This window comes from Crotalus tigris, unplaced genomic scaffold (genome assembly GCF_016545835.1).
Source record: "Crotalus tigris isolate CLP2741 ecotype Arizona unplaced genomic scaffold, ASM1654583v1 scf7180000017871.4482833, whole genome shotgun sequence".
NCBI classification, from domain to species: domain Eukaryota; kingdom Metazoa; phylum Chordata; class Lepidosauria; order Squamata; family Viperidae; genus Crotalus; species Crotalus tigris.
In genome coordinates this window covers 2,356,858-2,383,381 of record NW_024096690.1, presented here as the reverse complement: position 1 = coordinate 2,383,381, position 26,524 = coordinate 2,356,858, and the positions used below count along the sequence as shown (strand labels likewise).

The 26,524-nt window shown below is 37.9% G+C and overlaps 1 protein-coding gene across 12 annotated transcripts in view; it reads left to right on the top strand.

Annotated features, from left to right (window-relative positions):
* The window catches only part of SLC4A7 (solute carrier family 4 member 7), a 115,196-nt gene that overhangs the window by 46,891 nt on the left and 41,781 nt on the right, over positions 1-26,524 (top strand). For 5 of the 12 annotated variants that reach the window (XR_005556756.1, XM_039343735.1, XM_039343729.1 and 2 more), the window contains exons 3-11: positions 3,078-3,221; positions 4,876-5,014; positions 5,378-5,538; positions 6,425-6,613; positions 8,005-8,343; positions 12,854-12,969; positions 16,107-16,166; positions 16,679-16,836; positions 19,085-19,172. Coding sequence is in view for 11 of the 12 variants with exons in the window: in XM_039343735.1 (XP_039199669.1) it covers positions 3,078-3,221; positions 4,876-5,014; positions 5,378-5,538; positions 6,425-6,613; positions 8,005-8,343; positions 12,854-12,969; positions 16,107-16,166; positions 16,679-16,836; positions 19,085-19,172 (1,394 nt within the window). In the remaining variant the exon portion in view is untranslated. The remainder of the gene's footprint in view (positions 1-3,077; positions 3,222-4,875; positions 5,015-5,377; positions 5,539-6,424; positions 6,614-8,004; positions 8,344-12,853; positions 12,970-16,106; positions 16,167-16,678; positions 16,837-19,084; positions 19,173-26,524) is intronic. The other 7 variants (XM_039343732.1, XM_039343733.1, XM_039343737.1 and 4 more) reach the window with 5 other exon arrangements.

Here is a 26,524-nt window from a genome sequence, read left to right as displayed (position 1 = left end):
TTCCTCACTGCTTCAGAAAGAAAAGTCTCTTCTCTTCTCAGTCTGCTTCTTTTATACCTTCTCTTCTCTCCACCCTCCTCCTCCTTTTCTCTTCTGGGTGCACTGGAAGCTCCAATTATTATTCGCCACGTGGCAGATCCTAGGGATTCTGCCAAGCTCTGCAGCTTCAGCTGATCTCCTCCGGGTCTGTGTGGCTCTGCTTTAACTGGTTCCCTCCCTCACTACAATTAGCTAGGCTCGTGTGCCACCAGCCAGGTGCTAAAGTACCACTGGTGGTACGCATACCATGGGTTGAAAAGCCCTGCTGTAAAGCACTATGGAGTGGTATATAAGTCTGTTAATCATATACATTTGGTCAGAGCAGAAGTCCTCAAGTCTCAGGGGAATAATGTCCTTCCTTCCTTCCTCCCCCCTCTCCTCTCTCCCTTCCTTCCTTCGATATAATCACCCATCTCAAATATATACATGACTCTGAATGGCCAACAATGATTAAAAACAAGGTGCAAACTATTATAAACCCATTACTGGGGTTATGATAATAACTGGGATTGCTGGTTTTGATGTCATTAAGTGATGCCATCATGTGACTTTGAGCCTTAGCAATGACAATCGCAGTTGCTTTTACCATTGTAGCCCAAGGTTTACATGTAACAGGACAGGTAGATACAACTGGGGGGAGATGGTCCCATTAAGAGCTTTATAAATAATTACCAGACCTTGAATTGAATCTGGAAACATGCTGGCAACCAAGGCAGTTGAACAAAAAGTGCCCATACTTCTATATATACATGGTGATGGGGACTGGTGGTGGTTCATAGTGAATGATGAAGGCGGTAAATTTGCTTGGACTCCCATTATATTTGTTAGGAGATAGATACTTGGTTTTAGTGGCCTATGTCTGCTGCAGTTTCTTTAGGATTTGGGCATGGGACTGAAGGCTGTGTCTATAGTCTATCTGAGTTACTAGTTGGTACTAATATTACAGGAAGATATTGGTAACTTGATTAATATGAGAACCCTTAGAGCCAGTGTGCCCCTTGATCCCTTGATGGTAACAGTAGGATTATGAATGGATACTCAAACTTCCCACTTAGGCTCATCAATAAATCATAGTCTCCAGGCACTTAATCCAGCTGTCAATTAAATCTGACTCCTGGTGTGCCTCCTACTTAAGAAGCTATTCCTGGACCTTAACATTCTGGTCAATTTTTGTTCTGTCTCCCATCTCCCCTTTTTGGGAAAGATGGTTGAGAAGGTGATGGCATTGCAAATCCAGAAGATCCTGAAGGAAATGGATTATTTGGACACTTTCCAGTCAGGGTTCAGGGCTGGACATGGGATCAAAACTGCATTAGTTTTACTCCTGGATGATCTCTGGCAGCAACAGGATGGAGGTAGTGATGCCTCCTTGCTCTTCTTGACTTCTTGGTGGCTTTGTTATCTTTTGGGCTGACTTAGGGAGTTGGGGTAATTGCATAGTTTTATACTGATTCACCTCTTCGTCTGAGACTGATCCAAGTTGAAGTTAATAGTAAGCGAGAGGTCCAGTCACAGCACCCACTTTGGAGGGGCCACAGGTTCGATGGTTTCTCTGCTTCTTTTTAATATCTATATGAAACTACTAGGTGAGATACTCCATCATTACTAGATAAGGTATCATTAGCATACTAGTGATACCTCATCTGGTAATGATGGAGTATCTCACCTAGTAGTTTCATATAGATGCCTTTATATATCTTCATCCTGGGTGAAGTGAGTGATGTAGTGGATGTTCTTTCATAGTATCTGGAGGCTGAAAAAGGAACAACAGACTTCAGCTAACTCTGATATGATGGAATGGCTATGAGAGAGTCCCTCTGTATCCAGGAGTTTATCATCTTTGGTTTGAATGGATTTACAGTACCCCAGACAGATCTGATGCTTAATCTGGTGGTCCTCTTGGAGTCAAGGCTCCTGCTCGAACAGCAAGTGTGATCATGGTTAGGAGGGCTTTTGCTCAATTTCATGCTGTGTGTCAGTTACACTCTTTCCTGGATAGGGAGGCTTTCCACTCACTCACTCATGCCTTAGTCATCGGCCATTTGAAACTACTACAACATATGCTACATGGGGCTACCCTTGAAAGCATCTGGAAACTTTAGCTGGCGCAAAGTGCCATTCCATGAGCTATATTGAGTGCACATATAACACCTCTGCTCCACAAACTACACTGGGTGCCAGTTTGCTTTTGGGTCCAATTCAGTGTGTTGATTATGACCTATAAAGCTCTACATGGCATTGGCTACATATAGAACTTGCTTCGTGTCATCACATTAATCCATCCCACCCCATCAAGCAGACAGGTATATTGCAGAACCCCTCAGTTAAAGAATTATGGGGGTCTAGGGAAGAGAGCTTTTCCAGCCATTGCTCTTGCCCTATGGAATATTCTTCTCGCAGAGGTGAGGCAACCCCCAAATTCCTGGCCTTCTGAAAAGGGGGTTAAAACATGTGGTCCTGAATGGGGAGCCCAAAAGACCATTTAGTGGAGTTGGTTGGTACCTTGAGAACCATCCCTTTGCCTTCGTCAACTAATTTTTAACAGAGTTGAATTATTCTTGCCTCCTTAAATTTTTAAATAATTTTTAAATTTTAATTTTAACATTTTAATTTTTACATTCCATTTTATATTTTGATGCTTTACTATACAGCACCCAGAGTCCCTGTTTGAGGGAGACAGGCAATTCAGAAATATGAAATATAAAAATAAACAAAGGAGAAGAGACACTGAATTTTCATTAGAAAAAAAATCATGTTTTATTTCTAATCATAAAAAAATGAATTACAATATGAAACATTTGGGCCACATTTTCATTTGTGCCTTTAAATCCTTAAGGTAAAAAAGTTAAATAATCCTAAACTAGCAGATCCAGTAAATAATTTTTGTTCCCTGTTGTTTCATCTTCTTTTCAACCATGGATATCCAGCAAATCAAACCTGTTTTACAAGCCTGTAGTATGCTCTGTGTTTTTCCTCATTTTGAGGGACAATTTAATTCTTTTTACATTTCTAATATATTGAATACTGTTTTGGTTAAGGTCATAGAGCTGTGTATATTGGTGTGCACGTCCCCTTTGGAAAACAGGGTCGACGACGTCATAGACACCATGGTCATAAACGTCATAGACGAAGAAAAGAAAAGGAGACTGATAGAGAAGATGGGCGGGAATCGCCTTCTTATGGTAAGAACTTTATTAACATTTTACATTTATAATTAATCTAAAATGGGTCCACGATTGTCTGGTAGCATACCAATTTGTGGTATGTCTTGTAACAAGATGGGCAGCAAAATTTAATAAATAAAAGTAAAAAATAGAAATTAATGTAATTCAGTTAAAAATGACTTTTCTAGTTTTCCTAAATTTATGGTGTATAATATGGTATGTCTTCCTGGAACAGACTGTCAGAATTTCATTATTGCTTTTTCAGGGAAATAGCTGCCCATAAGACAAGCTCTATCTCAAAAGCAGACTAATCAGAGAAAGTTGGTCCCCTTTACAAGACAGACTTTTGATTTCCACTTCTTGGGGTTCCCCTATTTTTCTTTCTACCTCTTTCCCATTCATAATTTTCTTGACTTCATTTCATTGTGCTCCCCAGACAATGGAAAGAAAGATATAAAGATACAGGAAAAAGGCTGTGAGGGACCAGTGGCAATAATTGGAGACTTTTAAAAGAAAACAGAAGAGTCTTTAAGATTGAGGCTAAGTGCCTGACTTGGGGAAAACATGATTATTATGGTCTAAAACGATCATAATACAATAATCAATATTGTATTATGCTTGCTTTAGACTGTAATAGTGGCAAGACACAGCCTTTTTTATTTTGAGAAAACAAAAAAATAAAAAAGACCCTTGCCATAAAAAAACAGCCTTTAGAAGCAATCTGTATATATTGAAATATGGGAGGCTCTATTTTCATGCTACTGACTGATCTATTGGTATTTTAAAATACCGGTGCTTTTAGCTACAATTCATAATATATAAAAACACTACAATTTATTATCATTTACAAATGACATTTGTGCATTCTGTCTTTAAATGATTTAAATATAATTTCTTGAATATGATTCTTATCTATTTTATAATATTACAATAACATTTTATAACATAATAAGTTTTTTATCCTTGTAGTAGTGGTTTATGTCTAGTCCACATGCTAGTTAAGAATAGTAAGCTTTACAAATATTCTGTATTTTGTCAAATTTAATATGTTGCATGAATATATCATTTATTGCAGTATTTTTGCCTTTAACATTTTTAAATAAAATGCACTGATTCAGTTCATTATTTTAGCTAAGCCAACAAAATATGGTTTATGTTAAAAATAAAGTATGAAGAAAAAAGGAAATTTCCCAGTCATATGTCTCATTCACAATCAAATTATTATTTGGTTTATTGTGAGCAAATCCAGAAAGTGTTTGTGCCTAAGACCTAATTTCCATACAGTTCATGAATATAAGGTTTTATGAGTATGCAGTATGTCTGCTTGCATTAGCAATTTCTGTTCATAAGGTCACCTACTTGGGCAGACAAATCCATGAACTGAACCTGCGTATGAACTGTGTTTTGTCATAGTTTGATTAATTTTTAATTAGTTTTTTATAATATGTAATTCATTTTACAGAATTATAATTTACCATTATATTGAGATCTGAGCAACTAAACATCTAGCAATACTGTTAATGATAGTTTTATAAGAACAATATCTATAGCCTTTTTATTTGCTGTTTTTCTGTCTCATTCTTTCACAAATAAATTTATGATTAGCAGTGTTGATATGGATACAAATGTGGATATGTACTTAATAAGTGTCTCAAATTCAATTTTCATTAAGACACACCATCCCAGAGAGTGCAATTTATCCTTGGTATAGAGGATGATGATGAAGAACACATTCCACATGATCTTTTTACTGAAATGGATGAACTTTGTTTTAGGGAAGGAGAAGAATATGAATGGAAAGAAACTGCCAGGTAACTTGGAAGATAATTCTTTTTGCTTCTTATTTATAATCAAGAGAAATGGCATACATTTTGAATATTTGAAGGTGATTAAGTAACCGAAGCTTCAAAACTCTTAAGCATATTTCTTCTGGCTATAAATATTACCGTTTTGTCTAAGCTGGGTTTTTTCACATTTTTGTAAAATCACTGTTATTTTGCAACATTGAAAAAGCTAAAATGAAAGTGGAATCCTACACTTGGTCCCACTGAAGTGTGGACTTTAGTTCTGCATAGACAAATATAGATCTCTGTAAGTTTCTTTAAAAACAAGTATCCTATACCTGAAAAAGAATAGATCATATTTATTGTTCATTATACTTATGTATATTGCAGATGGCTAAAGTTTGAAGAAGATGTTGAAGATGGTGGTGAGCGATGGAGCAAACCTTACGTGGCTACCCTGTCTCTTCATAGTTTATTTGAATTGAGAAGTTGCATTTTAAATGGAACGGTCATGTTAGATATGAGAGCCAATTCGCTGGATGAAATAGCAGGTCATATACATTTTACTTAAGATTTTCTTTTAATGTGTTTTATATGTTTTGTAAAGTAATTAAAATATATTTGTGTCTTATGGTTTCAAAAAATCATAAAGGAATTATGTGCTCTAGTTTGGAGTTCATTGACAATATTGCAATGGTAATTAAAAATCCTATTAGTTGCAGCCCAGCAGGGTATGAATTAAGACAGACATTTGTATTTCACCATCTTTTTCATGGCTTTAAAGATAGTTTTTTTTAGGATAGAAGCCTTCCTTTTTTCAAATCATATTTTTTTAACCTAGCACACACTCATTCCTCTAGTGACTGTCAAGTCTAACAGACCACTACTAAGCTAATATTTTTAGGTTTATACCAATGATTATGATCCAAAGTAGCTTTCTTTGATTTGGATTTGCTCCAGATGGGTGGATTAAATTCTTGAAGTAGCTTAACTATTGCTGAAAATTCTGGGAATTGAACTCTAAACATCTAGAGGGCACCTAGGCTAGAAAAAGATTTTCTAGAACAAGAATGAAGTTGGTGATTATTTTTCCTATGAATAGCTCTGAATGAGAAAAATAATTTTGGCAAGCAGCCAGCAGTGGGTAGATGTAGCACTGTGGAATTATGTAGGATATTTTTTCTTTATTATTTTTTCTCTCTACACTTCCTAAAAATTCGAAAACACAATAAATTCCCTAAGGAGAATCTATGTCTACAAAATTCCCGCAGCTGGATAATACAGAGAATCATAAGTATATGCCATTTTTGGTACAATTTAGTCCTAAACACTTTAATACTGTCTTATTAAACATTTCCTACATATCCAAGGGTTGAAGATGTCTCTCCATTATATCAATCTTTCATATTTATTTTAAATTTCATTTTTCCTTTGTAGACATGGTATTGGATAACATGATAGCTTCTGGCCACCTTGATGAATCAATGAGAGAAAATGTCAGAGAAGCCCTTCTGAAAAGACATCATCATCAGAATGAAAAAAAGTTTAGTAATCGGATTCCCCTCGTCCGATCCTTTGCAGATATAGGCAAGAAACATTCTGACCCTCTCTTGCTTGAAAGAAATGGTGAGATAAGTTGTGGCAACCAATTGTTTTATTGTTTAATAATATAATGCAGAGATGTGAGAAAAGTCAGCACGTGCAAAAAATAAGATCAGAATTTTTCCCCAGCAGGTAATAATTGTAAAAACAGTTGTGCAGAAAACAAAATTATATTTTGTTATACAAAATTATCTTTTGAACTCAGAAAGTTTAGGGCAAATGATTGTTATCACTGAACTCATTTTATAGTTTTGTCTTTCTAGTACCTTAAACCATGATATGTGTAAAAGCAAAGCTATGGCTATTTTGTTACATATGTGATGTCTATTTCTCCTTGTTTTCTGCATCTTCCTGTCAATATTTTCAGTAAAATCAGATTTTTGTTAATGCAAATATAAAAGTTAGCTTTCCTTTAATACTAATTAAAGAGTCAAACTTGGAAGAAAAAAATTTTTTTTGCCTAAAAAGACATCCTGGTTTTGCAGTTGTGAATATTATATATGTCAGGTATATGATTTATTATAGAAATATAATATAGGATATACAGGTTGTATCTCCCTTATTCACTGATTGCTCCTCCCTCTGTCCCTGTCATATTTGGAGTAGTTTCTGATATTCTGGAAGTCTTTCATCCTTTCAGGTAATTTTCATTTTAACTGTGTTGTCTGAATTTTTCATTCCGATTGCTGCAAATCTGTTGGCTTTTGAAGAATTTACTTTTCTCGGGTTGCTTAATTGGGTGTAAACTGTCTAAAGATCTAAATTGCTAACCAGAAATTGGATTGCTTTCTAGTGAATTGTTCATTATAGTTAGAAACTAATAATAAATGCAGGTCTTTAAAAGATGCTCATCTAAATATTTCTCCTTTCTCTGGGGTTACATCTGTCTGGAACTGTCATATGCATTTTTATAGTTGTAATAAGAGTACTGGTTATCAATTTATTACTTATTCAGGTAGACATGCATGTTTTTGTTTACTGCATATTTTCTGAAGTTTGCATTAAGAAAGGATCTTAATATTTTATTGCATATTCAAAATAAATAGATTTCTATTATAAGCATAGCATTCTGGTTAGGGCTGAAAAACCATGAACATTTAGTGATTTGGGGGAGGATTAATTCCATTCATAAATCAACCCTGTGAATGGTTTATACAGTGCTGACATTTTCTTCAAACCTTTTGAACTGAAGTAATCATGAATTTTATATATATCTATATATGCCTTTTGAATGTTAATTATGTGGAAATATATGCTGACTTTTTTAACATCTAAAATTCTGCTTAGCCCTCAATATTTTACTTATCTCACCTTATCATCTATGAAATTATGCCTTTAAAATCTTTTATAGTATCAGATGATATGATTTCATGTTTCTACTGAATATTTTCCTCACTTTATTTGTTTTATCTCAGGGGAAGGCCTTTCAGCCTCCCGCCATTCTTTACGAGCAGGTCTCTCTGCCTCAAATATTTCCCTGAGAGGAGAGAATCGTTTGTCCCTTCTACTCAATTACCTTCTTCCTGGATCTCCAACAGCCTCAAGGAGCACAACCCCTTTACCTACCCCACAAAGCACTCCACCTTCCAGTCCTAGGTGTGATTCCAAGGGAACCACAAATTTCCAGTCAACCGAGCATGAAGTGTCTCCTTCTAATGATGATATCCCTAAAGTAATAATTCATCCACCTGAGGAAGATTTAGAAGCTCAGGAAAGCAAGAAGAGGACAGAGGAAAATAGTGACATAACACCAGGCAACTATTTGAACTCAAATTATCCATGTGTGGTGCTTTCTGCAGCTGAATCACTCCCACTGCAAAAATTTTAATCACACAGCTTTAGCACCCATAAATTGTACATCAGTCTGCTATTTGTTTGCATGCCTCATTATTTTTGTGTGATACTTTCTTGGAAAACTTTATTTGGTATTTTGAAATAGATAAAAGATTTGATCCTTAATATTAACATAAATATTAATACATTGAAAGCAATTACATGTGTGAACATTTCTCCATACTTTTTTGTTTCTTAACAAAATGAATTCATTCAGCAACTGCTCCTACTTTAAAAGACAAAAAAGGTGTGGGGGGGCGAGGAGGGGAATAAGTTACACATTTGTAAACTACAAAATGGTGGCCTTTTCCTTATTTTCAAAACTTCTAATTCCCATAAGAAAGATACACTAAAAACCCGAATATCATGCTCTCTGTTGTTAAGTTTCTACCTAATTTCAGTATTGCAATAGTACAAAATGCTACTTTTGGCATTACATGAGACTTTGAATGGGAATACAGAATATTTTATACTATGCAATACAACAATTAAAGAGATATTTAAATAGAAAGAAAACCCTGCAAGCCTACTTGGGCACTAAAAATAAACTGTGGGATGACCCAACTCTTGTAGTATGAATATGGTACGGAAAATTCTTGCAGGATGCTTCTTTCTTGGATTCCTATACTTTTTATGCATACATATTTGTTAGCACCAGAGAGTAATACTCTGGCTAAAATGTGACTATCTAACTATAATCATTGATTCAGTTTCAAGTTATCCTTTTCTTCCATTTCTTTAGTTATATAAAACATTTTATCTTTTAGCTAAAGAAGCCTTCAGAATAGCTTTGAAAGATGAACATTGTTCTTGTTATGATTATAATTAGGCTATAAAAATCATGTAGGAATAATGAAGTAATAAAAGTTGTTTAAAATTGCTAAAGAAGAAGGAAACAGGAACAGGAAACAGTTTATACATCTTTTGAGCAGATTAGAGTATGCATTTTCATAATAATTACATTGCAATTGTATTTCAACCAGAAATAGATTTCCACAAATCTACAAAAAAAATTTAATTGATACTGAATTATTTTCCCAATCTTTAACATACACATACATGCATGCTCACATATTGACATGTTGACTAGTTGTTTGGCAGCTGTTTGAAATTATGATAGACTTTTCTAGGGTTATTTATAACCTGGTTTTGAAGTTTGATGCCCCTGTGGTCACATGACTTCATTCCAGGTGCACAGCTCACATTTACAGCTTTTGCAGAATTTCACAGTTAGATAACATGATTTTGTAGAATTTTGCTGAAAACTAGCATTTATTTCTGGTTTTAGCAAAATCAGTCCACAACAAACAATTGGTTCATCTAATGACCACAGTGTTTGCTTAATGACTGCCATAAAAATGTAATAAAATCAGGGTGATCATGTGGGTGACCCATTTTACAACTGTCATGACTTACAACTGTAGTGGGCAGACTCCATTGTGATTATAGATAGAGATCTATATGCATATATTTCCTGTTTTACATATTCACTTATCGTACACTTATAGTGCTATCTGATTTTAGCATGGGATACAATGAGATTAATATAAGATTTTTCTCTTATAGTAATGTGATATTTAGAGAACCATATGTGATTTATGAAGCACAATGGCTCAGTGGTTAAAGGTGCTGAGCTTGTCAGCTTGAAAGCTGACAGCCCAAAGTTGAGATCCGGTGCTGGGTGACAGGGTTAGGTTCTATTACTTGCCTCAACTCCTGCCAACTTAGCTGTTTGAGAGCATGCAAATGCAAGTGGATAAATAGGTACCACTTTGGTGGGAACGTAAAGCATTCCATGTGCCTTAGCATGTAATGCTGGCCACATGAGCACAGAAGTATCTTTGAACAATGCTGGCTCTCTCATCTGAAATGGAGATGAGCACTGCCCCCTAGAGTTGGACACGACTGGACAGAGGAAATCTTTATATGGTATATGCATTTCTCTCTGTTTACACCAGGATGTTTGGTTGCTGCATGACAAGTACTACTTATATCATGGTGAAACCTGTCAAACCCATGCACCAGGAATTAATAGGAAGACTTGATTACCACTTGTATGCCTTTAAGTGCTTGAAATTGCATCTCTGTTTCACATTTCCTATGATATGCTTTATAAAGTTGATTTAAGGTTTATACATGTACTTGAAGTTTGATTGTGTTCTTGCTATTTATTTGCTAATAGATTCTCAAGCATATTAAGATAACAAAGAAACTTCACTTTTTTTTCTTTTGCTCTTTGATTTTTGTTTTATCTTGAATGAGTGTTATCATTTGAGACATTTAATGTTTCACATTCATTTGGGCTTTGAGGTTTCTAGTAACTGCTATGGAAAAGTATGTCTAAAATGGGGCAAAACTCACTTAACAAATGTCTCACTTAACAGAAATTTTGGGCTAATTATGGTCATAAGTCAAGGACTACTTGCTTTCCTTAAGAGTGTTAATTGTAGTGGCAAGAAAGATATATTTTAATATTCTGTCTTTAATAGATTATATACCTTTGTTATGTGAAAAAAACAGCTATTACCTAGAAATGGGTTTGAAAACAGGGCAGAAAGTAGTGCCATTCATAAAGTAATAGAGTACCAACTACTGTAGTACTGAATAAGGTGAAGCTTATTTTAGTAATTTGAGTGTGATGGAATTAAAATGTTTATGAGCCTTGATAAATTCCTTTCCAGATCAATTGCTATTTATTTACTTGTTAGATAATATCTCATATTTCCTTTTAAGAGGTCAAGGCAGCATTACAACGGTATTACAGAATTTCAGTAGATTCTATTCCATCTCTGCTATAATTCATTTACCAAGAATATTAATTCTAAAATCAAGTCTGAAACACACTAAAGTAGATAGCTGAGACTGTATATATTCATTTTATACTTTTTTAAAAGGTATGTATCAGTACTATGGTGGTACTTGCTCTTTCTCTGTCTGAATGTGTGAGTATTCTCTGAGCTGTTGACACTGGTCCAGTCATCTAACATTGGAGGCCTCTTGGATCTATTCAGGCAGAACAAGTACTCTTGACAACAGAAGCCAGACTAAAGCGCAATCTAACAGTTTTATTCATAGGAGGGGATCAAATAAATTCATTTACTTTTTTAGGACGTCATGATTTCACAAAGTTTTATATTCTAATATATTCAGTTCATCACCTCAAAATTACATGTGTTCATATTACATATTGGCCTCTGCTAGGCTTGAGTCTTCTTGGCCTTTAGATGTTGAACTATATTTCTCATATCTAGCATTGGCCATATTGGCCACAGCTCCTGGGCATTGTAACTGAACAATATATGAAAAACTACAGATTTCCTACTCCTATTTTAAATGATAAAAAGTTTGTCATGTTTTTCATTCTGATGTGTAAAACAATTACATCATGGATTTGTTACACAAGACTGATATATTGAATATAATGAATAATTTTCCTCTTGAAGATTAACCTACAGTTTACATTTCTAAACATGTACAAAAACTAATATTTGGCTAGAATGGTAGGGTCCAGAGGAGAAACAGAATATTTTGGGGTCTTCTGCAACATTCTGCTTTCAGGATAATGTACATATTTTCCTATTTTGGCCATGAAAGCCAGCTGGGTGACCTTGGGCAGTCACTCTCTTTAGACCCAACTCACCTTATCGGTTGTTGTTGTGGGGAAATAGGAGGAGGAAGATGTGTTGGATATGTTCTCTGAGTTATTTATAAAAATAATAAAGGCAGGATACAAATAAGTAAAACTAAAATAAAAAGTAAGCAATCATTTAAATGGAATTTTATGTATTGCTTATCATTATAAGAATATTTTTTTGGGTTGTTTATTTAGGGAGTTTATATGGCCACCCACTCACTTTCCATGACTCTACATGGCTTACAAAATATAAAACCCTAATATAAAGAGTAAAACAATAACCTACCCCTAATTCAAACTTAGGAATCTTTACTTATGGATAAATGAATTGTTTGGATCGTGGCTCAGATCCTACTTTAAAAAGTTTTCTTGCTTTAGGGCTGCACTAATGGATGATTGCTAACTTTCTAATGGTTCACTGCCATATAGATTTATTTAAGTATTCTAAGGTACATTTTCCTTTATTTTATGATTGTTCCAGGGAATTCTAGTAAAATATGACATTTTTATAATTATATGATCCATATTGGTGGTTAGATGCACATTTTAAAATTTAAAAATAATACCTTTTTGGTGAATTTTGCAAAAGGCCATCATTTAGGTAATAGCTAATTTTAACACTTAATAAGCTTTCATTGTTTTCCAGAAAAAATAACTTGTTTGGCAATTTTGGTACTAATGCACTTTTTGTTTATTAACTTTCACATTTGCTTATAGAAAGCTGTCATTGTTGTTATGTAACTATGCCTATTTCTAAGCAATGTAATTTTAAATACGCTTCTTTATTCTAATTGTAGGGCTCTTAGCATCACCACAATCTGCACCTGGTAATTTGGATATTGGAAAAAGTGGAGAATTTAAAATTAGTGGAACAGGAGGGAGTAGAGAAAACAGTACCGTTGACTTCAGCAAGGTAAAGTTTTTAAGCTTTTAGAGAACACACAGCTTAGTGCATTTTATGGAAGCTTGCTTTTCTCTTCAGAATCTTGTTTGTACTTGTATTATATAATATAATCTCTAAAATAAAGTTCTAGAATAAATGAAGTACAACTACAGATATATTTTAATAATTACCTGAAAATAAAGGATCAGTTAGGGACACTTTGGTATAGTGCTTAAAAACACCAAAAATCAGGGGATTAAGTTCTAGTTCAGTGGTTCTCAACCTGTGGGTCGGGACCCCATTTGGGGTCGAACAACCATTTCATGGGGGTCGCCAAACAAGGCTGTCCGCCATTTTTTCCCCTTTTCTTTGACCACGACCCTGGCACCCGGTGATGTATAAATGGTTGGGGGTCACCACAACATGGGGAACTGTATTATGGGGTCACGGCATTAGAAAGGTTGAGAACCACTGTTCTAGCTCCACTTTAAGTATGAAGGCAACTGTATAATTTTGGATTAATCACTTTAAAACATTTCTGAAAATATTGCTAAGAAAACTTCAAGAGCTTGTCCAAGTAAATCACCAAGATTCAAGACTAACATTTGTACATACTTACATACACAGGCTATGCCACTTTTATTATTATGTTATGTTATTTTATTTATCACATATGTGATAAATTCTATATAATTTCTTAAACTGTCATTTTATTTTATTCATTGTAAGCTGAGAATCTATTGAGTTCAGTGGGATACATGAAAGAGGAAAGAGGATGGAGAGGAAGGTAGAGTCAGGGTTAGGTTGGTGAGTGGAAGATTCCAGACTGATGTGGTTGACTTACTAGAATGGGCCAGTAGCAATATAGAGAAGAATCCACCTCTGTGGTAACTAGACATGCAGCGGTCTCTAAGGTTCCTCTTCAGAGACAGTAACGGTGTGGAAAAAAAGGGTTAAAGATCTGAAGTCTGACTGGGTAGAAATCCTGAATTAGCATTCAGTGCACTCTGAATAGTCTACCCTCAACCATGGAAGTTCAGTGGGTGATTTTTGATCAGTTATACCCTTTCAAGCCAAACTATCTCTCTAGGTTGTTTTGGAGAAAATAATGGAAGGAATGCTAGTATACTGCCTTGAAGCATTAAACTGAAGGCTCGATATATCACAAATAAATTGATAAAATGGTTATGTGGCACTTCATAAAAGCTCTAGTTTAAAAATTCCATCTTGTAAAAGATTATAAATGTCTTTCAAGATAATTTGCTATTTTAATAGTATTTCATTTAATATTGTTGTTCAGTAGCCATAATAGTTAAAAGCAACAGCACAAGCACAACTCATTTTGCAGAATTGAGGTTTACTATGTTTTCTTTTATGCTGCAGCTTCCTTTTTTCCTGATTACCATGTGAGGGGCATAATTAGGGTGGGCAACAAATGTGAATTGAGATAAATTGTAGAAATGTATGCATTGATCTTGTGCTATTGTTGCTGTTATTAATTAAATACCTATGCTATCAAATCATGCAAATTCATGGTGGCTTACTAGAGGATAAATTATAATAAAACATTTATGATGCGAATAAATCACACTCACCTCATTTGCACCCTGTTAATTGAAAGTATTCCTATCAGATTTCGTAAGATTTCCAGGTTAAAACAACACTTTTCAAATGCTTTTTCAAATACTGTGATATATTCAGTACTGCTGTTAATAATTAGTGGTAGTAAATTGTTTTCTATTTTAAAGATTCATTATATTTATATATATATTTAATTTCTAGAGAAATACATTCATGTCCAGGCATATTCTGATGCATAATAAAATTGTTATTATATAGATAGCCCTCAAATTATGACTGTAATAGAGTCTGCTCATTACAGTTGTAAAATGTTGCAGTCATTAAGCAAGGCATCCATGTGATCACCTTCCTCAATAGCCGCTGTCCTGACCATCTCAAATGTGGCTACTAAGCAATCACATAAGTAGGTTGAACAGAGAGAGAGAACTGCTTCTGAAAAAGGGTAGGCAGCTGCTCTACTCCTTGGCATGAGCTAGAAAATTAGAAGATCTTTTTCTCTAGCCTGGAACAGGACAAATAGGAGGTGTACTATATAGCATGCTGCTGCCCTGCTGCCCCTGGGCTAGAGAAAAAGAAAGCAGCTTGTCACCTACCGCTGTCAGCTTCCCTGATGATTTGCAAACAGTGATCACACGATTGCAGAGGGCTTGGTAACCCATTGTAAATGCGAATGGGTTGCCAAGAGCCCAGATCACGATTATATGGCTATGGAGGCATAGCAACACCATAATTTAGCACTGGTTATATGTCCCTTCATTCAGTGCCATTGTTATTTCAAACAGTTGCTGAATGAATATTTGTAAGTCAAGGACTACCTGCATATGCTTGTGTAATACTAAGATCATTTATTTTTACATTCAGGATAGTGGGCTATAAGATTTATAGAAGAGTCCTTATCATGTCATTAAAACTCTGCTGTAGCATAGACATGGGCCCATTTTAGATGTACATACAGAATCCTGAATGGACTACCTCAGGTAACAGTGTGATTTCCAGGTATAATAGGAATAAAGTGCATTTAGAACTATAAGTGGGGTAGAACCTCAGAGTTTAGACTATTGTAGATTGAAGGCCCAATACAGAATTAAAATCCATATGTTCCCCTTTTTATTGAATTATTTACACAGAATTGCTTCCTCTAGTGCAGAGGTCTCCAACCCTTGAAGTATTGGAGGTACTCCAGGTCTGTGGCCTGTTAGGAATTGGGCCGCACAGCTGGAGTTGAGTAGCAGGCGAGTGAACAAAACTGAAAGCATTACCCCTCATTTGTGGAAAAATTGTTTTCCACGAAATTGGTCCCTAGTGCCAAAAAGGTTGGGGACCGCTGCTTTAGTGTAAATAATGCTAATCTGTAATAAAGTTATTATTTGTATAATTTACAATATAGTATTGCTCCTTTCAATGTTTTGGTTCCAATATATAATTCAGAAAAATGATGTAATTTTACTTAAAAGTTCTCTTAACAAAACAAATATATATAACAGTTTAATCATGGCAAATGCCATTATTCTAGCTCCTCTGTCACAGTTTTTATATTTTTACTTGGCCTGTTCTTCTCTGCACCTGCCTTGTCTCCTGTTGGGCAGGATTCTGCCTCCTGGCACTGTAGTTGTGGCACACTTGGTGTGGGACTCAAGAGGCCAGCTGTAAGTGGTTTTTTTTTCCTAGATAGCTGTGTAACTGGTGTGTTGGTTTCAGTGATTTTTGTGTTTCTGTCTTCATGTGAGCCAATAGTTTGTACAATGCTATAATGCTGGTGAATTTTTATAATTATATACACAGTTCCCATGGGTAATTTGAACAACACTACTATATAAAGAATTAATTCTCCATAAATATTTTTTATATTGAATTTATAAAATGAAGCAATTGTGTATATAATTACCTTGATTTAGTGGAATTTGTAGTTATTTAATATAAAACAATTTTATTCCCAAGATATAATTTTAGTGAGTTTTTGTGATTGTATATTTTGACATAATTATGAAACACAGTATTTGTATGTATGGTTAAATTAAATTGTTATTAAACTTCATAACATACATCACGCTGTAATAATACAATATATTTTGCTTGCAACCTGTTACTTATTTGTAAATGTCAGTTTCAAAATGCTTTAGAATACATTAATATACTATTAACCATTCTTTGAAAATAGGTGGATATGAACTTTATGAGGAAGATTCCAATAGGTGCAGAGGCATCAAATGTGCTTGTTGGAGAAGTGGCTTTTTTGGAGAGACCAATTATTGCTTTTGTGAGACTGTCTCCGGCTGTGCTTCTCACTGGTCTCACAGAGGTTCCTGTTCCTACACGGTAAAATAAAAATATAATGTAATAAAACTCTCTATATTATTTTTAATATATATTATGTGATGCAATTTTTTTTTCTTAGAAAGAAAAAAGAGGCTGCTGTCTCTTTGTTGTAGGTTTATCATGCTGGTTTAATATCTTGTATGCAGATTTTCTCTTATGTTGGTTTAAAATCTCTTTAACTTCATAGTTCATACTTACTCTTAATATTTGAGTTTTCTTTAGTGGCAAATGCAGAAAATTAAACTTAAAATAACTTTCAGATTATTATTAGTATTTTGTATGGCATAACAGAATACAGCATAATGTATAAACATTCACCAAAACAACATACGAAATGTGTGTCAAAATATAAAACATCAGAGCAGTGAACCAATTTAAAAATACAACATAAGTGATGATTAAATTATGAATAAAATTAAATTATGTATGAGCAGGTACTAGGGTGGCTACTCCTAGGGCCAGATATCTAAGACAGGGCTTTTCAACCAGTGGTACGGCAACCACCTGTGGTACATTGGCACCTGGCAGGTGGTTTGCGACCATCCTAGAAAAGTGGTAGCGGGGGAGGGGAACGAGCTGAACCGGTGGCAGCACCACACAAGCCTGAGCGAGAGATGGCTGGAGCTGCAAGGCTGTCAGGGCTCAGTGGAAGTGCCAAGATCAGCGCCAGACTCCAGCTAATTGGCGCTTCTTCAGGGCTGTCAGGGCTCAGTGGAAGCGCCAAGATTAGTGCCAGGCTCCAGCTGGAAAGCAGCACTGATCCTGGCACTTCTGCTGAGCCCCGAAGAAGCACCAATCAGCTGGAAAGCAGCACTGATCCTGGTGCTTCTGCTGAGCCCAGAAGAAGTGCTGATCAGCTGGAATGTTGCAGCATCTCCAGGATCTTGGGATTTACATTCACATGCTTGGCAACTGATTCATATTTATGACGGTCACAGTGTCCCAGGGTCATGTGAAGCAACCAAATCCTGTTGCAATCACCCAGCAGACGAGGGGAATAAAAACCAAACACCCCACCCCATCCCCGCTGCCAATTCTCAACAGAAATGCTTACAACAATGAAAGCCTTAGACAGGAGGAAGAACGCCGCTGGGCGGGCAGGCAGGTGTCTTGGGGGGCACTTTTTTCAGTGCCATTGTACCTTTGAACAGTCACTAAGCGAATTGTTGTAAGTCGAGGACTACCTGTACTTTATCACTTTTTCCCTTTTTTTTTTTTTTTTTTTGGTCATCAAGTTTTTGACACCTTGCTAGGCGACTGATGGTACTCGGATGTTGCCATATCCTAAACATAGTACAATGGATGAAAGGTTGAAAAGCCCTGATCTAAGATGTTTAGTCATTGAGAAATATTGCCCTCAAGAAGATATATTTCATGCAGGGATCCAGAGAACCTTCTGAGGAGACATTCCATCACAATATCATGTAAAGTTTGTGGGATGTTTCCATAGTTATAGTCAGGATTATCAACCAGCTCTCATTTATATTTCCAATATTGGTACCTGCCACAGTTGATTCAAATCTGGCTGAGCACTGTCCAGATTTTCCTTGGGACATTAAAGCCAAAGGGGCATTGTACTGGATCAGACACTAAATTAAATAGATCTGGGTTAGTCCTCTCCTAGTGCTATGCTATCTCAGTGTCAAAATCTTCACTGACTAATTGCTGTCCAAGTTTCCATGGTAGCTTTTGAGATTTGAGTATGAATATTTGATTGTGACAATCATCATGTCTAGTAATAATCAGTTTGGCTCATATTTTGCAACTCCCATTTTAAGGCAAATTATCTTCTAAGATGTTTCAAATACATATTAAAATGAGACAATATATTACAAAAATAGTATTTATTTTGATATTAAAAAATTGGAATGCCAATTTTATCCTCTTTTATCCTGCCAGCAGAGGCAAAATAGAATTTTGTAATAATTTTGAGATAAATTCTGATAGCTATATTGATATTATTTAATAGAAGGGAAAATGAATTAGACCAGTGTGAATTACATAAAATGTTTGGCACAATTTTCTAGATGAAAAAGTATAGTGTCATTACCATCCAGTAACATTGGATTAAGAAATTTCCAACCCATTATACTCATTGTAGTCAAAAGCATTGTGAATGCAACTATATAATTTCTAGTTGTTGTTATATGTGCTATTATTCAGTAGTAAAAATTCTAGTTGTCATTGACATATTATTGAATTACTGCTATAATATTTGACCTTGCAATCCATTTTCATAATTCCACAGTTTCCTTTTTCTATTGCTGGGACCAGCAGGTAAAGCACCTCAGTATCATGAAATTGGTCGATCAATAGCAACACTCATGACTGATGATGTGAGTACTGCAATTTACTACATACCCCCCCAAATTATTTAAAATAGGCTGAAGTCTATATGCATTTTTATAATTAACTTAAATTTATAATTGTAGAGTATATCATCTTATGTACACATATTAAATGCATTATGTCTTTCTCTGGCTCATGCAGAGATGAGGTCCCATCTGTGTTTCTCCATTTTATTCAGCTCAACTTCTTTGAAGAAGCAGCTGGATATCCCTCATTTTTGGGATGTTAAATTAAAAGAATATAATAAGAAAAGAAATTGAATTATATATAGTCCTCAATTTATAACCGCAATTGACCCCAAAATTTCTGTTGCTAAATGAGACAGTTGTTGAATGAGTTTTGCCCCATTTTACAACCTTTCTTGTCACATTTGATAAGTGAATCACTGCAATTGTTAATAACCCAGTTGTTAAGTTATCTGGCTTCCCCATTGACTTCGCTTGTCAGAAGGTTGTAAAAGGTAATCACATGATTCTGGTACACTGCAACTGTTATAAATATGAATCAGTTGCTGAGCATCTGAATTTTGATCCCATGACCATGGAGATGTTGCAATGATCATAAATCACTTTTTTCAGTTCTGTTGTAACTTCAGTCACTAAGTGAACTATTGTAAGTTGAGGATTACCTGATGTAGTTTATACCAGTGCTGTTCTTCATATCTCTATATATCTTTGCCCTTGTGAACTAACCTTTTTTTTATAACATGCATTGACTTCTTTGTACATTGTCCTTTTCTTTTGTTTTTAATTTCTCTTTCATTTAACTAATTCATTTTTATTGTTTTGCTGTGCAATGTGTATCATTTTACTATTTGCCCAAATCACCTTGAAGTATTTTCTTTTAATAATTTTCATTTCATATTCAGTGCATTGTTCAATATCCATTAATTCTTAACCCTATCCTGCCTTTTTCTCACACCCAGGTTTTAAATGCTTTTTATATAAATGAGCAGAAGCATGCTATAATGGTCATTTTCCCTTTTTTGGGTACAAATATTTATTCTTGCAAGATAAATTACTATTCATTATTTTTCTACTAGCAGATCTGAACACTCCATCAATGATCCCATTTTTAGTAACTTTCTGCTAAGGTACCCAAATCTATCTACTTGCTCCAATTTTGCCTTTATAACTTGCCATTGTTCCTCCATTTTCCCAGTAAAACACAACTATTTTGTTCTTTGGATTTGGAAATTACTCCTCATTGCATCATTTTATTTATTTATTTATTTATTTATTAAAATTAATTCATTAAAAATACTTGAACGTCTCTGGGGAATATACAGTAAAACACAAAAATGTAAGCTGGATATATATACTACTAAAATTCTTCATCAGAGGATAACAATTTTTGAACCAAGGTACCTCAAATGGGATAACTTAATGTATCTAAAATCTGGAATCTATGATACCTATTGAAATTGAAATTTGACTAATTTTATAAAATATTTTATGAAGTAAATGTTCTCATAAAACAGTTTATAACGTAATGCATAATGTCATAATTTCCTGTGCTGATGTTTGACTACACTATAGAGTTCAACATGGATGATTTTCAAGGCATATACATTCCTGAATGTATCCCACCGCATCCAGTGAGGGCAATACACTAAAGGTTGTCATTGTTGAAGGCATTGAAAAATGGTACAGTAAGGAAATATCTCTAAGAGGATGATCCAACAGGTCAGAAGTTATCTAGTGAAAATACATAGATAACTTCAAAAGAAATATAAAAATGAAAATATTATATAAACTAGGAGCGGCACTAGTCTAATGAAACTAATGAAAAGTTACAATTATTTTAATTTTAAAGTTAACTATAATGTGTTAATTTTAACATTAACTGTGTGTTTTTCTTTGTGTTTAATCATTTTTATATTAAGCATATATGAAATAAAATATTTTTGATTATATTTAAGTGAGGTGTTAACCATTAAGTACTATTTGTGCAATCTTTGAATAGTAATCTCTCTCATGGAATATGATGGGTGTATCTGGGACTATAAAATATTGTCATTTAATTTGGCAGTGACAACTATTCTTTACTATTTAGTATTTAATCCAGTTTTGAGGCTGATTCCTTGATGGATCTGGATGGCTTCCAAACAAATTAATATATACTTGTGACCTCTCAACTGGATTATTACAATGTGCTCTACAGGGGATTGCTGGTGAAGAGCATTTTGAAGTTTTAGCTGTGTCAATGCATCCTTTTCTGGTGCTCCAAAGAACAAGCGGGCAAGCAGAAATGAAAGACTGACGGTAGTTTTTAATTTACTCCGTACAAAACAAAGACAGCCCTGGGAGTGGATTGCTCCCAGTGCCTTACATATGTTACACACACAAACCCCACCCTCAAGAAACCAGCCCCATCCTCGTTAACTACCCCACCCCTGAGACCACCATCTGGTGCATCAAATGCTATACAGGAGTCAGCTGGGGCTTCAGCATTCTTTCGTCCCATCCGGCTGCACTCTATTGCCTTGCAGGGTTGCTTCGTTCTGCTCACGAAGCAGCTGGGCCTAGAGCACAGGTCGGCAACCTGCGGCTCCGGAGCCGCATGCGGCTCTTTGAGCCTTCCCCTGTGGCTCCCAGCCTCCTCTGCCTTTGCAGAGAGAGACAGAGACAGAGAGAGGCAATTGCGCTTCCCTGCTTCTCTCTCTCTCTCTCTCTCTCTGTGTGTGTGTGTGTGTGTGTGTGTTTTGTGTGCGTGTGTGTATATGTGTAAAAGAGAGTGCACTCACATTGTTCTCTGAGGAGCTGAAAAGCTTTCTGGGCGGAGCTCCTCCCTTTGCTGCGTCTCTGCAGGAAGCAGGAAGGGCAGGAGAGAGCTAGCTAGCCCAGCTAGGCTGACTCAGGAATTCTGGGAGTTGAAGTCCATGAGTCATAAAAGAGACGAGGTTGCCTACCCCTGAGATTGTTGGAGAACAACTTGAAGCTTGCCAGGTGAGCAGCAGATGGGGGGGGGAGAAAGAGAGAGAGAGAAAGAGAGAGAGAGAGGGAGGGGGAAAGAGGAGAGGAAAGAGAGAAAGAAAGAGAGTGGGGGAAGAGGAGTGGCAGACCAAGGGCAGAGAGGGAGGGAGGGAGAGAGACACAGAGAGAGAGACCCTTTTGACATCTAAAATGAAGATAACACTGCATATATCCTTTTTTTACCTGTGTGTGTATGTAATTTTATTCTCTTAAAGCATTCTCTCGGTGATCATTGTTTTAATAGTATGGATATTCCCAAGAGTCATATTTTTACTTTTATTTTTAATGTGTGTGTGTGTGTGTGTGTGTGTATACACATACACATACACAAATACTCTCTCTCTCTCTCTCTCACACACACACACACACACACACACACACACACACCTATAATAAAGATAAAAAAGGATATATGCAGTGTTATCTTCATTTTAGATATCAAAAGGGTTTTGCGGCTCCTGGTGTTTTGTTTTTGGTGGGAAACAGGTTCAAGTGGCTCTTTGAGTGTTTTGGGTTGCCTACCCCTGGCCTAGAGTATCCTTCTAGGCACGGCACTCATTGGTCGTGCCGCCTTGCAGGGTTGCTTCATTCTGCTCAAGAAGCAGCTGGGCCTAGAGTATCCTTCTAGGCATCGCACTCATTGGTCGTGCGGCCTTGCAGGGTTGCTTCATTCTGCTCACGAAGCAGCTGAGCCTAGAGCATCCTTCTAGGCATTGCACTCGTTGGTCATGCAGCCCTGCAGTCAACTTCTGGCAATGAAAGACACCAGCTGATGGCTTCCTCTCCAATGAGTGTTGGCCCCGCGAGGCAAGCATCCAGGGCAGTGGCAACGGACCAGGAGGCAGGGCAAAATAAAAGAAAGGTGACAGGGTGATGATGGGGCAACACGCCAAGGGCTCATGGCCCGCCGCTCGTTGGCCTGGACGGGTCAGCCTTGCGGGGCTCCCTCTACCAGGTATCCTCCTGGAAGGTAAGCAGAACAGTGTAAGTGGTCAAGCCTACTGCCTGCCCTCCTGATCTCCCAGAGTACTTTAGATGGTACTTCTTGATCAGGTGAGGCGCCTGGACATTTGAGTCCTTTACCCAGGATGCCTCTGACAACGGATACCTCTTCCAATGAACACGATAATAAACCCTACCCCGTCTAGACTGCAAATCAAGGATTTCCTGGATTTTTTAATGGTCTTGTCTAATGGCCCCTGGGACCTTGGATGTACGGTCATGGGAGACCTCTCCCAATAGCTTCAGCAGTAACCACCCAGGCAAGTGTAGACACATAGCCACTGGGTTAATCACCTGTGCAACCTGGAATGGGTCTATGTATTTGGGTGCTAGTTTCTTACTAGGCACCCAAAGTTTTATGTATTTAGTCGACAGATAAACTAACTCCCCAACGTGGAAAGGTTTCTGGGCCCTCCACTTACTGTCGGCCTGTGTTTTAGTAATGTCCCTGGCCTTGGTCAGCGCTTTCTTAATGACACCCCACAACCTGCTCACTCAGATTGACCATTCACTGGGTCTGCATGGCGGGAGATCCTCTGAGCCACAACCTAGGATGGGAAGGAAGTCCCTACCATACACCACCTGGAAGGGGGTGAACCCCATATTTCTGTGTACAGCATTGTTATACGCCACCTCCATGAACACCACCAGCTGCACCCACTCCGTTTGTTGGTGGGATACGTAGCTGCGGAGGTACCGCTCCATTGCAGCATTTGCCCGCTCTGCAGCTCCGTTTGTACACGGGTAGTAGACGGAGTATAACCCCGGCTCTCGGGCAGGTCTACGATGAAATCCATAGCTATATCCTGCCATGGTCTGGTTGGATCTGCTACCGGTTGTAGCAGCCCCAGAGGCTTCCCTGTGTGGAGTTTTTAGGTAGCGCACACTGGACAGCTTTTGACATATGCTTCTACGTCCATCTGCATCTGGGGCCACCAGAATTGCCGTGAGCCAATGCAATGTTTTTAGGAACTCGAAATATCCAGCCTGTTTCGCATCATGGCAACGGTGGAAGATACGGGACCACATGGCCGCAGGAACAGAGCTTACTACCATGCCACGCTAGGCCATCTCGTTTTGTGAGAACTCCATGATTGTCTTGTAGCCACATGTTGTCTAAGAAGGCCGCTTTGAGATCTTTGTCAAACCCCGTTGTTGCTGGATGGGACACTGCTTTCACTTCCTTCTGACTGTACAGGGGCATGATTGCCTGTATGACCTCCTCCCTCCTGCTATCATATTGAGGTAATTGGGACAAGGCTTTCCTTCCCCCTGGCACATATTTGAGTTGGAATTGGAATCAGCGGAAATACTGCGCCCACCTAATGTGTTTAGGAGATAATCGTCGGGTCTGCAATACCTCCAGGTTTTTATGGTCAGTCCAGACCTCAAATGGCTCCCTCGCCCCCTCCCAACAGATGCCGCCATGTTGCTAGGGCCCACTTCACCGCAAACACCTCTTTCTCCCAAATAGCCCATGCTCGTTCGGTTTCTGTGAGTTTTCGGGAGATATACAGCTGCAATGCTCCCTGGCTGTTTTTCTGGAGCAGAACCTTCCCCACAGCCACCTCGCTGGCATCAGCCTGCACCACGAACAGCCTTGCCGGGTCTGGATGTAGCAACACGGGCTCCCTCAAGAACAGGAGTTTCAATGTCTCAAAGGCACGTTGGCACTCCATTGTCCAGGCCAACGGTTGTCCGGGACATGGTTTTGTTTTGGCCTTTCGAGTGCGCAGCAGGTCCATTAGGGGTAATGCCACCAGGGCAAAGGAAGGAATAAAAAGTCTATAGAAATTGGCGAACCCCAGGAAACTCTGTAATTGGCGGCGTGTCTTTGGTGTCTGCCACTCCAGTACGCTCCTCACCTTATTGAGGTCTATCTCAATGCCTTCTGCTGAAATCCGATAGCCCAAATAATCGAGGTTTGAATGATGGAACTCACATTTGGACAACTTGATGAACAACCGGGCCTGTAACAGCTTTTGCAGCATGTCATGCACCAACCGAACATGGTCCTCCATAGTCTTAGTGTATATCAGGATGTCGTCCAGGTACACGAGTACCCCACGATACAGATGTTCATGCAGTACTTCATTGATCAGTTGCATGAACACCGCGGCGGCCCCTTGCAACCCGAAGGGCATTACCTGGAACTGGAAACTACCCAAAGGGCAGTTAAAGGCAGTTTTCCATTCATCGTCCCTCTTAATTCGTACCCGGTAGTATGCTTCCCGGAGGTCTAATTTTGTGAACACTTGGCCTTGGGCCATGTGAGCCAGCAGGTCCTTCATCCGAGGAAGGAGGTACACACATTGCATTGATACCACGAAAGTCCAAGCAAAGCTTTAGGCCATTATCTTTCTTCTCCTGGAAGAGAACCGGCGCTGCTATTGGGGATCGGGCTGGCTGGATGAACCCTTGGGCAAGGTTCTTATCAATATTTCACCTTAACTCATCCAGCTCACGGGGTGTCATGGGGTACATGCGGGGTTTCGGCAGTTTAGCCCCCGGCAATATATCAATAGCACAGTCCGTTGACCGATGAGGTGGTAAACAATCGCACTCCGCCTCACTGAATACCTCCGCTATGTCTCTATCCACCTCTGGGAAACTGGGTTCGTGTATTGGTCGCTCCTGGGATGCCTTTACTCCCTCCAGCTCTCCCTGCGGCTACATACCTGGTGGCCAGGGACCAACCCCAAGCCGGAGGTGGTGACAACCACTCTCCCACCAAATAGTGGGCCCCCATTTATCCAGCCAGGCAAGCCCCAAGATGACTGTCTCAGACATTGAGGGGACCACAACAAATCTCAGGACCTCCCAATGCTTTCCCATATCCATTCTGACTGGCTCCGTTATGAGAGTGGTGGGGACTCTGCCCAGAAGGGACTTGTCCACCTGCTCGAAGCTAATTGGCTGGGTTAAGCGAACAACCTTAACACACACTCTGTCCACTATGTCCTTACTAACAAGGTAGCAGGTACACCCTGAATCTATCAGGGCCTGGTACTTGCCTATACAGCCCATATGTGGGCTTGTTAAAGTGATGGGGATTACAAAGGGACAGATGGGCTCACTTACCATAGGGTCATCTGTGGGGTCCATGTGGCTGTACTCCGTCAACCGTTCTTCAGCGGCAGTCAGTGTAGCTCCTCCATCGGAGACTGTTGGGGCATGACCCCCTCTGCTTGATGAGCCACCCGTAACCGTTCTGGGATTTTTTTGGGTGTAGTGCCTGGTTTGCTGGTTGGTACTGGACTGCCCTGCGACACAAGGCTGCTGCCCGATGGCTAGGTCAGTTGCACCTGAAACACCTGAACACAGGTCAGAAGGCAGGCCTGGGATCCTGGGGTTTGTGACTG